The 14,247-nt window shown below is 41.1% G+C and overlaps 2 protein-coding genes across 2 annotated transcripts; both read left to right on the forward strand.

Annotated features, from left to right (window-relative positions):
* Positions 1-464: 464 nt before the first annotated feature.
* On the forward strand, positions 465-1,742 carry SMIM8 (small integral membrane protein 8). Its single transcript, XM_009866807.1, has 2 exons — positions 465-605; positions 1,584-1,742. The coding sequence occupies exons 1-2, from the start codon at positions 486-488 to the stop codon at positions 1,740-1,742; spliced, it is 279 nt and encodes a 92-aa protein (XP_009865109.1). The 5' UTR covers positions 465-485.
* A 2,217-nt stretch (positions 1,743-3,959) lies between these two features.
* LOC104271958 (chromosome unknown open reading frame, human C6orf163) lies at positions 3,960-11,921 on the forward strand. Its single transcript, XM_009866808.1, is given in 7 exon segments — positions 3,960-4,004; positions 4,610-4,766; positions 6,959-7,053; positions 7,583-7,690; positions 9,907-10,073; positions 10,075-10,098; positions 11,426-11,921. Coding segments are annotated over 7 exon segments (1,092 nt in total).
* Positions 11,922-14,247: the final 2,326 nt, after the last annotated feature.

A 14,247-nucleotide genomic window follows, 5' to 3' on the forward strand; every position in this document is an offset into this window, starting at 1 on the left:
GGGGACCTGCCCCTTGACCTGAGTCCCAGGGCTGCTGCAGCAGGTGGATGGAGTCACTAGACTACAGTGGAGTGTGGGCTGTCCTGACAGATGTAAGGGTTTAAAAAGTGTTCCCTGGCATTGTCTTTCTAGCCAGTGGTCTGAAGACAGCTACTTGGTCCACAAGTAGCTAAAGCACTAGCAAAAGACAAGTTAAAACCCCAAGCCTGTTATCAGGGGACTTACATTTGCTGTATAAAGATGTGCATCTCCAAACGCTGATTTTAGGATGCACAAAATTGACAGGATTTTAAAATCGGTGCTTAAGCTGCGAATGTTAGATAATGCCAAAAGGAAATCATTAATATATACACAAATGAAAATTCGTGCTGTAAGAACACAAGATGAGCGTGAACTCGTATTCAGTGAGAGTAGTTCTCTCAGTTTTTTATAAAAATGACATCTATTTTTCTTTTTTTTTTAGAGAGCATTCAGCATTAATTAAAATGTCTTCCACCAAACCTCCAAATGAAAATGAAATACCCAAAGACAGAAAACCAGGACTGAGGAGTGTTCAGACAACTATGCTCTTTCGAGCTGTGAACCCAGAACTTTTCATTAAACCTGTAAGAGGCTCATTCTGACAGAAACTAAATATGCTTGGAAAGACACCGTTGCTTTAAAACAGTCATGGCAATTCTGTGTGCATTGTGTAACCTCTCCTTATGCAAACCAGTCAGTAATGTAACTAAGAATATTTTCCTTTCTTTCCACTCTGATTGTTAAGAGCCCAGAACATTAGATTGTTTATTCCAGCTTTTATTTCACTGTTACATTGTCTAATTCTTTTTGTAACAGCCAAGCTGCTTTCAGAAAGATTGATTACAGGCATATTATAGGTATATTGAACAGGTTAAGTAATAAAGTCCTCTTTATTTAAAAGGGAACAAATCATAAAATGCAAGCATTTTGATAATGAAAAGGGGAGATTTTTTGGTGGCTTTTTCTTGCTTTTATAATTAAGTTGATGATACTCAGGTTTTATTTACACTTGCAGAACCCAGCAAGACAGGATGAAATTTTGTGCATATTTAATAAAAGCAGATTTTGTGATGACAGTACATGATCTGTTTTACAGGAATATAATCAATTGATTATATTCCTGTAAATTGATTATATTCCTGTAAAACAGATCATGTATTGTCATCACAGTTGCTTGGCAGGAGTGCGTTGTATATCCACATTAATTCTGTTAGAAGTTTGTAGCGGTTACCTTTAGTAATTAATGTTGGCCTGTTCATTCGTGTTCAGGCAGCATTTGCAACCAACAAAGGGCAGAGCACTAGCCACCTCAGTGTTCTGTCTCCAGAAAGAGTCATCTTTTTTCCGAAGGAAATTCCTTTTGCTATCAGAAAATCAAGTCTCCCTTTTTGCTACTTATCAAAGTCACTTGGATCAGTCTGCAAGAAGGCAATGCTGATTTTTGCAGATGTCTCAATAGTTTACTGTTCGCTTTCTAAGCTAAGAGAGAAGAATGCAATGTTTGTGTTGAATTAAAAATGTTTTGACTAAGAACATGCACTAATTATTTTTTTTCTTGTCAGAACAAACCTGTGATGGCATTTGGACTCGCAGCAATTACACTCTGTGTGGCCTACCTTGGCTATTTGCATGCAACAGCAGAGAATAAAAAGGACCTCTATGAAGCAATCGACAGTGAGGGCTCTAGGTATATGAGGAGGAAAACTTCCAAGTGGGACTGAGGACGTAAGGAACAAAAACAGCAATTCAGAAATTTTCAAGGCAACTACTATTTTTTATCTCTGTTGAATAATGGATAAAGGTCTCTCTTGCCATTTAATCAGAATTAAGTTGCATTATAAAAGGCCATGTCTGTACAAATAAATTGCAATTAAGATACATACAAACATAAAAATGATTTTAAGAGTTATCTGTGACCTCCATGGCATGTCAGAAGATATGCTGTTAACTCAGACATGCAGTCGAGACTAATAAATGCCTTAAAAATTTACGTGATAGTTCAACTCACTTCTCTCTTTGCTTTAAGTGAAAACACAGGTTTGTCTTTTATTTTTTAAACAGAAGGCATAATGTATTGTGTGTGAAAAGAAAAAGGTGGTTTTGTTCTGTTGAAAGTTGCACAGTGGTGCAAGTAAAATAATTTTAAGAATTAAGGTGTTTATTTAATAAAAGTTTTTGCAAAATACTGGCCAAAGTAATCCTTGGATGCTAATATACTCGTCCTTTCAAATGAAGAAAAAATCAGTAGCTAGATAGAGGAGAAAAAGTGAAACAAGTGCTTTTGCCCAGAGAAAGGCAGGAAGAACTCAGGGATTACCTTTCCCGATTGGCATCAGACAGCAGATCTGTGATCGTACCAGTATCAGCTTGCAAGTCGATATATATAACTTCAGGTTAGCTAAAACTCATGGAGTGTTCCTGACTGGTCAGCAGGACCAGGTTATTTAAGCTGCATTCAAAAATCAAATTTCTCTATGTTGCCAAGTACATTAGATAACATAATTTATTATAGGTTACTGACTTCAAAATATGGTATGGAAAGTCTCAAATAAACAGGTTCTTACAGACACAAAGAGAAGAACATATCCACCTGAACAAGCCCGGTTGTCCCGAACAGCCCCACATGTGGGTTGGAGGGGGCCCTCAGCAGTCCACTGGCTGGTGCCACTGTGCGTGTGGCCAGAGCGCAGGTGAACGCTGTGGCATTTCTTCAGCACATGGGAGGGTCCCCTGTGAGCATTTGCCTTGAGCAAACTGTACTTGTGGGTGCTCTTCCATTCCAGCACTGAGGCATTCTCTTATGAGCTTCTCCAGCTGTTCCTGCATGCCTGACCTTTCCTGGGTGGTATTCCATAACCAAACTCCAGAACGTGTGGTGGGAGGGCACATGCCAGGCCATGCCCTTGTTCCAACACAAACCCTACTAACGCTTTGGTTGCATTTTACTATTCAGCTCCTCATATTTACAGCTCCATTAAGGGCTCTCAAGAAGCTGAGAGACCTATTTGTTAACCTACTTCTGGCCAAGGTGACTTCTGTCAGGCCAAAGAAGAAAGAACACACAGGGACATTACAATTACAATTACAATGGGTTTTGTTATTGAGGATAAAAAATATGACTAACTGCCTTGAGGGACAGCAGTTGCTCTGTGGGATTTCTCTGTATCTCCCTCTAAATTCTTCACTTTGAACCTGTGATGTTCCTCCTGTTTATGTTTTATAGTTACCTGTATCCTAAATTCAGCTGGGCCTTGGTTTGATTACCTCCTTCCCGAGAAGGGAATTGGGCTTTACCATCGATAAAGCTATAAAGAATAGCATCTTTACAGCCTTTAAAAGCATAGTCCCCTCTGTGAGCCTAGCTGCCTCACAACAGCAAAGGTCCTAGGTGAATCCAAAAGCTCACAGGTGAGGAAAGTACTTTTCTTTTGATTGGTGAAGGAATTTCCTGGTGAATTGATCAAATATTCAGAGCTATCACGTACAGTGCATCTCCTGTAGAATATATATTGTGTGATGGGTGGTAATGGATCTTTAGAATGAATCTGATCTTCTAAAAGAGGCACACAGTATTTTAGCTCTCTTCGTTAAAATGCATGTCTCGTATGTTTGCATAAACTTAATGGAATTATTCCAAAATCAGTGCCACAGTAAGCGTTTTAACCTGTTTTTCTGCAAGCTTTTAAAATATACACTTTGATCCTTCTACCTGCAGATCTGAAGTGAGAAAGCCTAGTCTCAATTTAACGTATTTGGGAATAACGCAGGAATTGGGTTCTCAAAATTCTGAATTATGTTTTAGGAAGTGACTATGCATCTGGAAATTACTGGGCAACAGGAAGCGGGGCAGAAGTTTGACAGAGAAAGATGTGGGACTGACCTGGGCAGGGTCTAGGCAACGTGCATGCCCATGGCACTTCATAGGAAAGCTGTCTGAGATGGGGCCTCTTATCTCTTGGCTGGAGTCAAGTCCTGTTAACCAGGTTAGTTCAGAGCTGTCCTTATTATTAAGGAGCGTCTTCTTATTGATTTCCCAGGCAGAGGCTCTTTCTTTGCCAGCCTCTCACTGTCTGTGCCGGCTTTCTCATCTTTACATACAACAGCACCAAAATGCTATGATTTGAATATCTGAAACAGGAGTTACTATACTGCTTCTAAAATCTCTTTAGACTACATGATTTGAACGGGAATTGTTGATGCTCGACAACAAAAAAATCATTAACAAGCCAAAGCCTGCTGGAATGCTGTTTAACTATTACTGGGGAAAGATGGTTCTTTGTGAGCAAAGCCAGCCCTGGGCAGTAACAGTTGCTACGCAGGGAGCTGTAGTAAGTCTGGGAGGGGTCACTTTTTCCAAGCCTCCCTCATCTTCTGCCTACAGCGTGTTACTGCGTTGTCAGCATGCATGAATCCTAATCTGAAGGCAGACCTTTCAGCTGACTTGCTAAAACGTAACAGTCAATGACTTTTCTCTCTTCACCAGCTTGCATGTTTTCTGTAGCAACAATAAGTGTTTTGCCTGCAAGCAAGAGATCTATCAGGAAGAGAGTTCTGACATTTCAGTAGCTGTATTACAGAAAAATACTAGAGTACTACAAAGATTAGTAATCCCGATCTGGACTCCTTTGTTTGTTGTGCTGTATGTTCTCGAGTGGTACCACCACCACCTTCCAAGGCTACTGTTGATCGGATTCGGAAGTATAAGCCTTTCAGAACACGATATTACACTCATCGTGATATACTGGGTAAGTTTGTTTCTGAAATCCTTTCCTTGCAATCTGAGATTTAGGAAAACTCTAAGACCTGTTGTATCCATCTGTTCTTGATAGTCACAAAGGCATTCACATCTTGGTAAGAAAGAACTGTGCTTGCCTTCTGAATATTAAATTCAGTATAATCAGAGGGGAGACAGCATTAGCCATCCTGTGGTGCATTAAGTCGTTCAGATTTGGACATAAAGTGCAAAAAAGAACTAGCTGTAAGATGGTTAGCAAATGTTTTCTAAGGCTCAAGTAGTATGGGCAGAGCTGTGCTTGACTTTGAATTTGCAAAGATCATCGCAGCATCCTTCAACAGGGCTCAGCTGGTATGTTTAATCCTGAATCCTACCTTCTTATACCTGATTCTGGCTGCTGAGCTTTGATTGAAGCTTTGTAGAGCCTGTTGCAGTTTGATATTTTTTTTCTGGCGTGCCACAATCGTAGCCTCTACAATGAAGGAAAGCATTCATACGTTTGAGGGTCTAGCAAGAATCTTAAGTATTTTACATGCTACACCTCATTGTCATAGAGGTTTCTGATCAGCAGTGTAAAGTTTTGTAGAAATCGTGTTGTGTGCTTTAAGTTATGTGTGTTGTGAAGAGGAATGTGCTTTGTTTCTATTTTAAACAGTCTCAAGAGATGATCAGTGTTCTGAGAGCCCTGGCGGCAGGGTGAGTGCTGTCCATGACTCAGAATACAAGGCTTCAGCCCTGCATTGACACACAGAGTGTAAAACATGTCCAGAAGGCCAGAGACAGTCTCTTTTTAAATTATTTTCTCTCTACTGCTTAATACAATGGACTGGGGAAGAGCTATGCAGTCAGAGCACAATGTGCTTGTTGCTAAGATTTATGCACTGTTGGACTTCTACTTTGCTGATCTAAATCAGTTGGCCCCTTTGTCCCATCCTGCTACTATGTTCTATGTACTTTGTGTTAGCTCCATGAGAGAGCTCAGTCCCCCCAAGTGAAGTGAGGAAAAAGACTGGAGTGAAAGACGGGGTTTTATATATATGTATATATATACATAATACATATATACACATTATATATATATACTTAATCCCTCAGTGGCTGTGTGAAAGCTACATCTCCTGTGGCTCTATTCCTTTTTCATTTTCCTTTATAATAACTCAGGAAAATATGACTGTTGGCCCTGTCAGGCACAGAGAATGGTGTCCAAAACAACGCCCAGGCTTGGCACTAAGTAGCAAAGTCAGAGAGAGGAGATCCAAAATCCCGCTATTGCGGGGAGACGGGAATTGGACATGACAACATGGGGACGGGGACATTTTGGGTTGCAGAAAGGCATCTTTATCCACCTCGCTCTGCGGTGTCTTCTCTTGGTGCCAAAGACCAACATTTTAAATGAGTCAGCAAGGCTACCTGTTTGCTTTCCCAGTATGTCCACAGGAGGAGATGGTGTTGCTAACACCTTACTTAGACCCCATCCATGTTGCTAAAGGGACCATCCCTGGCCTAGGCCCTATGAAGCAGTCATGGCTCACCTCCATGCTGCTTTGCTCCCCTTTTCTAGAAGGGACTAGCTCTGCTTCCGCAGCACTGGGGCTGCTTGGGCCCTGGACACACACAGCAGCCCTGGAGACAGAGGGATTGCTTTGCGTGTACATGCTGTGTTCCAAACACCTGAAATATTCTGCCATACCCCCCTGAGAATATTTATTATGTGACATGAAGGAATCTGAGGGCATCTCGAGGCAAGAGACCTTGCTGAAGGCCTTGGAGGACTCTCGGGGAACTGGGAGCCAAAGAGGACACCGTCTCACCTGTGGCATCTAAAGGGAGCAAGGCCATCCCTTGAGCGACCATGAGGTTCAGTCGCAGACAGAAATGCATGAAGCATTCCCAAGAAAGATGAGGACTGACCTGTTCCTTGTCCCGTGTGGATGGCAGTCAGCGCAAGGAGTCAGGAGCAACACCCATGATGCTCTCCTGTCGTGCAGGAGGTGAGAGTTGGATTCAGCACCTTCCTATTACTGTTAAGGAACTGCACAAGCAATACTAATTGTATTCTTCTATATGTGAAATGAGGGTGCGTAAGTTTTAGCCTTTTGATTTTTAATTCAGTTGCAGAGCCAAGCAAACGGGTGAGGAGAGGCACGGGTTTCTGTATTCTGGTTGTTTGCTGTGCGTGATCTGCTTGTATTGATTGTACAGAGATTGGAGCAGACATTCAACAACAACAACATGAAGAGAAAGAAGCAGAGATACAAGAGCGCATTGAAAAAATGAAAGCTGAACTTTGGTCTCAGGTAAATTAAATTACTCTTCTGTCATTTAAATGATGATTATTCTTTGGAGTAAATGTTACAGTGTAGAGACAGTTAATAAAGATCTTCAAGGCCGCTGCTATAAAGCTGTCATTAATTTCAGCTCCTCCTTTGTTCACAGATTTGTCTGTGCACATATTTCTCCAGTTTCTGATCGCAACAAAGCATACTTTGAATTAATAACAAATGTTACATGTGGCCTGAAAATGGCCTCTAAAGCACACAGAAGTTACAAGCTGTTAGAGCTGTTCTCCATAGTGCTATATAAGACTCTGAAACTGCCCTTTATGTTATGTGTATATATATAGTGTGTGCTCAATGCTATTGTGTGGCCATATTTTAACAGAAATCACCACAATAAAATTGCCAAATGCCCCAAAATGTATTTTGCCATCTGGTTTTCAATTTAACTTGCTCTCATTTCTTAAACAGAAAATACAGAACTATTGATTAGGTACTAGGTGTTAATAGAATGTGAGCAGCTATACTTAAATAATAACTTGTTTTGAAGGCTGAAATGCACAAGGAATGTGCAGTGGAAAAAGCTCTCAAAGAGGCAGCTGCTAACCACGATGCATTTGTCCAAGACCTTAAAAAAAAACATTGAAAGGAATTAAGGGTATGAACGAGTTTGCTTTCATTACTGTGTAAATAGCTGGCATGACAGAACGATGTGTTTGACAACCAATGTCATTCTATGAAAAAAAAAAATTGTGGTTTTTTTTTTAATGCATGCCATAACTAGGACTCTCATTCATCTGAAATTTAAGCTCTAGTGCCAGAAGTACTTGGCCTGAAAGGTGACTGGCTTTGTCATTGTCCTAGATGAGATGTGAGCTTGACCTAGCTGGATTTTTAATTCACTTTCAGCACGTATTACTATTTTTAACTTGAATGATATTTGTGGGCTTAATTGAAAATTCCCTGTCATGCCTTGCTTCAGCCAGCCACTGAACCTGATAAGGTGCATTTCTTAAGGGCAGTTAAACAGAGGGTTAACTTTGAATCTCTTCTGAAGTTTCATGTCCATCAAAAGAAGGAAATTTAACTGATTTATTGAATCTGGACCCTAAGTAGGATGGAGGCAAAGGAAAACTGCCAGCACATGTAAATTCCTAAATGAAGCACACCAACTGTAGCTTTGAATTTATATATATGACTAGCACATGCTTTATATGGCTGTCTGGATAGCTGAAAAAAATACTTAGAGATATACAAAGAGAAAGGAAGGCAACTGCCTTCTGAATCTGAGCCTTCTTGCTTTCTGCAGTGCTTCATTGGGCTTTTTACCACTAGAGCATCCACGCAATCCTCAGTCAGGCACTAGGCAGTCCATCTAACACCTGTCATCCTTAGTCTTGCAGCCTCCCACCAGCAGATGAAGGGTGCTGGAGTGTTTTGCTTTGGAATTTTATTTTAAACAAGTTTCTAAATAGCTATCTCTTTATACTGCAGGCAGTCAAATATCAAGAGGAAAAGCAGAGAGGTTTACAGTGGTCTTAAGTTTCTGGCTGAGTTCATTCCATTTTATGGAGCTGTTTTCCAAGAAAGCTCTGTATTTTGCTGTCAGCATCTGCCGACAATAGCTGGCAGAAGCTCAGTTCTTCATGTTTAACCATTCGATTACTTGCCATAAGCCTATTATATATCTTTGACGACATAAGTGCTCAGGATTTGAACATGTACCAGTTGTCCTGATAACACTGGCTCCAGTGATAAAGGACTAGGGAGCAGATGCAGAATTTTACAGCTGAAACAAAAGAAGAGGCAGACAGAACTCAAGTAATTGCACAATGTTTTAGATTTGGTGGTTTGTGTTTCTTGCAGTTCATTTCAAGAGATGTCTTAAGACAGGGAGCTAACTGCTCACTAGCAGCCAGCTTGGAGATGTGGTGCCACAAAGTTTACTCAGCACCCGGCTAAGCAAACAGATACTGCCAGCCAATGAGATATTTCACTGAAAAAGTGATTGAAGTGTTTTTGCATATAGGATAAGCCAAAGTCCACTACTTTCAGCTGGTACCCTCAGGAATGGCTTTTTGCAGCAGTGCCGATGTAGCTTTTTCATGACCACTAATGGTCAAAAGGCTTTAGTTAGGCTTCTTGTAGGTAGGTCCTATTATTTGTCAGCCCACTTGTCAGCAGTGGACAACCAACCAGTATCCACAAAAATACACAGAATACAGAGCTTATAGTCGGGTGTGCAGAAGCTTTATGGCATACCTCATGTAACTCATTCTGTATTAGAAAACCCACCAAGATCTAAGCATCCAGAGCTTTCTCAATAATGTCTTGCCACTTCCACAGAGGATGCACTTGTCAGGGGTCTTGGAAAGAACTGGGAATGGTGGCAAAGCAGCATAGATCAGTTGGCAGGGAGTTAAATGGATTGGATTGCTTTCCTGGATGGTCAGGCTTAGTGTGAGTTTGGCATGGCCTACAATGGCAACAGAGATGTATTGTTATATATTGAGTTGTCTGAAGTTCCAGATACTATCTATGTCTGCCCAGATCACCTAAGATTAGTGTTGTCGTACCTTTATGTATCAAGCCCAAGCAATATCTTGGTATGACAAGCATACCAAGGACCAGGCTTCTCCATCTCGCTCTGAAATGATGTCACCAGCCATGTGAGCTTGTAAAGAAAATACTTCGGGGAACTTTTTGTGCCTTATGTAGAAAACATGGATGATATGGAATGATGCTTCAGTAGGTGACTGTAATTGCCCAGTAATATTTTCCTGAAGTCCATTCTGCTGGGCACTGCTGGGGATTGTTTAAAGACTGAACAATAAATTGTTGTTGCTCTTACATCTTCTTTTAACTTTGCTTAAGAAAGAGGTAAGGAAGGTGAAGACAGAGATGCAGCAGTACACGGAGGATGAACAGAAGAGAAATGCTGAAGCTGCAGAGCAGCGTATGGCTCATAGACTTCAGCGCATCCTCATGGAGTGTGCCCAGGAGAAGATGCAAGCGGTGGCCGAAGCCAGGAAACAGGAGAGGGGAGGAAGCAGCCAGGCAGCACAGGTGCTCTTAGTGTTTCCACTGACTTGTCTGGCAAATGTGCTGTGCTAAAAAAATGACTGAAATTGCATCAGTGTTGCTCAGATGTGGATCTTCTGGTAAAAGACCTATAGACCCTTTAGAAAAAAAACATATTTGGAAATGTCAAGTGAGCAGCAAGAGTTGAAGGCTCACTCTCTTTTGCTGATGCGCCATGTAGGAGTAGAATACATTTATTTCCTAAAATCAAGTGTCACAAAGCCAGCCAAGGATCCAAAAATTTTGCTTTTTATGATTGATTTAGAGTCATCAGAAACAAACATCTCAAGGGCCTATCATGCCATTCATGACATTTATGCAAAACCGAAAAAGATGTGTTCATGTGGAGATCTGCAGGGCATAAGAGATTCTGCCCATATAGATTAAGCATTGTGAGTTAAGCAGCTTTGATGTCAATAACACACCTCTCTCCCTTAAGAGTAGAATACATTTCATTTTTTGACGGCACGAACAACAAAGTAACACTATCACAGTGAAAAGATCAACTCAGGTGTGTTCCTTTGTAAAATGCGCGCTTTTTTTTCTGAACAGAGTCACACTTAAGTTTTAATACCTTCATTTTCACTATTAAAACATACCCTTTTTGACAGAGATAAGTCACATTCTGCAGAAACTTAGCTGTTCTCTTTAACTTCTCATGTTAGCAGAGTTCTGTGAAAATATCTCCAGCAAAGTGCAATAACAGAGGGCAGAAACTGTTTTCTCTGCATTGAAGTATTTGGCTCAGTAACCTGATGCACCATGCTTTACATGTCCCTGAGCCAACTCTGGCAAATAGCACTCATAATGTTTTGACTACGTAATAAAATCATATGTTTTATTACTGACATGATAGCACTAAGATGTTCTCGGTACCACTTAAACACAATTGCGATGAATCTGTAGTCTAGAAATCAGTTCTTAGTTTTCACTTCAAGACAGAGTTTTTGCTGGGGGACAGAACTGTTCAAAGTCTACTTAAAAAATCAATGTGTATTTAAGTGCTAGCTCAAAGAGATGCCTGAATGAAAAGTGAAAGAATAAACCTTTATATAATTTGGAAGCAAGCATTGTTAAATTATCTCTGGATGTGACACAGAATTAAAATCGTCTGCAGCTGCCTTTCTCTGTGTCATCGGTGGCCTTCTTTCACCCTTATTTCACAGGTCCTACATCACATTCTGATTTCATATATATTTATGGTTGAATAAGAGATTTTACAACAACCTGAATAGACTTAAATTGGTTTTAAAACAATCTTTAATAGCAGGTGTTCCCTAGAAATCTTGTCTTATTTTTCTTTCTTAAATAGAAAGCACTTAAAGCAACTCAAAGAAGAAAGTATGTTCGCTCAGGAACTTTGTTGTAAGAGTATAGAGCAATTAATCAAAGAAAAATGTCACAAGATTAATATTGCCCTGAGTATCACAGGAAAAGAGTATCAGACTGAGACTGAAAAACAGCTGGAAGAAGGAGAGATCCTAAATCTTGATAAGCTGGGAAAAGTGATGACTGTGCTGAAAGCAGCAGCAGAACAGGTAAAGGCTTTCACGCAAGAACTGGAGAAGACAGATTGGAATGACAGCCTGGAAACTGAAATGCAAGCAACAAGACAAGCTTTTCAAAAGTATATGGATACCACACTTCCTAACCTGTCCCCTGGACAATCAGATTCTGTTCTGCCACTCAGAGAAGCATTTGAGCAGAAGGACACCCCAGAAGAAGAAGAGGATGGTGACTAGGAATATAGGAGAACTAGTAGTAGAACTGTGAGATTCACAGCCACGGGTAAACAGAACTACAAATAGGTGATGCTGAAAAATAAATTCATCTCTGTTCACTGAATTATATGGATGTGATTAGAACAATGCAGAGAAAAATAACCACTGCTATATTAAATAATGAAGTGATGAGCCATGCTCAGAAATTATGCATTCATTTTTGTTTTGTAAATGCTAGGGTAGAGGAAATACGTAGCACTCGAGGACCTTCCCACTGAGTCCTTCTTGAGAAGGAGAAAATCTAGAAATCTGATCAGAAAAATCTGTTGCCTAGTTAAGCATCAGCACTTGGGCTGTTAGAACTGCTGGCTCTGCCCCTGAATACTCGGGTCTGGAGTAAGACATGCAAGCTTTGAACACCTGCAGCTTGGGATCTGAGATTTACAGGGCAGTTATTCTATGTAACAGTGTGTATGTATGTGTAGAGTACTTGCAAGTGAGTGGTTACACGATCTGAAAACTCGCCTGGCTTGAGAGACAGCTTTTTGGGGGAAGAGTGTGTGCCAGCAGGCATGCAAAATAATTTTCCTGTGGGAGGACTCAAGTTTATCTATTCAGATGTGCTCAAAGCCTGTGTGGCTTTAGGCCACATTAATCACATCCGAGATTCAGCCTGCTTAAATGTCTAGTTTGTCTTCACTGTGTAATAAGACTTCTCACTGTGTTTGCTTAATATTCACTAAGGTTTTGTGTCTGTCTCATTTGTTACCTGTTAATGTGAAAACACTGCATAGCTGTGTGTGAGCTGAGGAATATAAGGGAGCTGGTCTTTACTGTAAGTGCTAGAAAGTATAATACGGAGAAGAAAACTCTCTGTAGGCATCTTGTTTAAGGGAATTTTTAAGAGAGCAATCTGTGTAGCCTTCTTTTCCTTATGCTTGTAAACAAGAACAGAAATCAAAAAAGCAGAACATTCTCACAGATAGCCATCACTCTACCAAACTAAGTGAAGACAAGTCAAGTCACTAGTTTCTCATGGAATAGTTTAATTCATGTAAAATACTTTGAACAGATATTTGGCACACTTTGGCACTATTTCTGACCTAAAAGGCTGTAAAACCTTACTTTGGCAAATTTTGTGAACTGTGGAGACCCGATGCTGCCTGTTCATTTCCACTCTTACGCTCTTGATGAAAAGAATCCAAGCTTCATGTTCACAGTTGTCTAACAGAACCCAAGATAAAACTCATGTTTAGATCTTGAAAGTTCTTGAGCAGTCTGAAATACTCTACAAACTCTATGAACCATTTTTTAAATAAAACCTTTACATGTATATTAAGCATAAAAGTATCTTGAAACTACAGGACTAAAATACTGGAACTGAATCACAAAATGGTTTGGGTTGAAAAGGACCTTAAAGATCATCTCGTTCCAACCCTCCCGCCACAGGCAGGGACACCTCCCACCAGACCAGGTTGCTCAAAGTCCCGTCCAACCTGGCTTTGAACACTTCCAGGAAGGGTGAATCCACAGCTTCTCTGGGCAACCTATTCCAGCGCCTCACCACTCTCACAGTAAAGAATTTGTTCATAATGTCTAATTTAAATCTACACTATTTCAGTTTTAAATCATTACCCCTCACTGCACTCCCTGATAAACAGTCCCTCCTCATCTTCTCTGTAGGCCTCCTTTAAGTACTAGAAGGCCACTATAAGGTCTTCCTGGAGCCTTCTCTTCTCCAGACTGAACAACCTCAACTCTCTCAGCCTGCCCTCATAGGGGAGGTGCTCCAGCTCCCTGATCATTGCAGCATTCCTCTGGACCCACTCAGGAAGCTCCATGTCTTTCTTATGCTGGGGACCCCAGAGCTGAACACAGTACTGCAGGCAGGCACTCATAAGAGCAGAGCAGAGGTGGAGAATCTCCTCCCTTGACCTGCTGGCCACACTTCTCTTGATGCAGCCCAGGATGTGATTTGCTGCAAGCACACATTGTACTGGCAGCTGCATCATGAAATGCGTAAAGCTGATGAATACTGTCTGTTGGGTTAGCTGCCTAAAAGCTCTCCTCAGCACAGATCATGGAGTCCAGCGGCAGGGGGGGGGAACCCCACAAACCCGGCCGAGGGACAAGCCAAAAGGAACAAGCCTCAAATCTGGTCCCTCCTGAGGCATCCCAGGTGGATGTCAGGCCCATGGACTGGGAGTGAGACCTATGACTGTGAGTTAGCCACAGAGGTTTTCTGGAGCATCCTGCAGACTAAAGGTGGATACAGCCTGGAGGCAGGGAAAAACATCTTGGGATTGTATGAGGATTGTACAAAGGCTTATTATGGGGTGATTAGGAAAAGACCCAAAGGTGGGGAAAGGGGCATTGGGGTGGTTTGGGGAAGAAAAGAGTGGAAAAGAGAGAT

The sequence above is a fragment of the Apaloderma vittatum genome, unplaced genomic scaffold, assembly GCF_000703405.1.
Source record: "Apaloderma vittatum isolate BGI_N311 unplaced genomic scaffold, ASM70340v1 scaffold29343, whole genome shotgun sequence".
NCBI classification, from domain to species: domain Eukaryota; kingdom Metazoa; phylum Chordata; class Aves; order Trogoniformes; family Trogonidae; genus Apaloderma; species Apaloderma vittatum.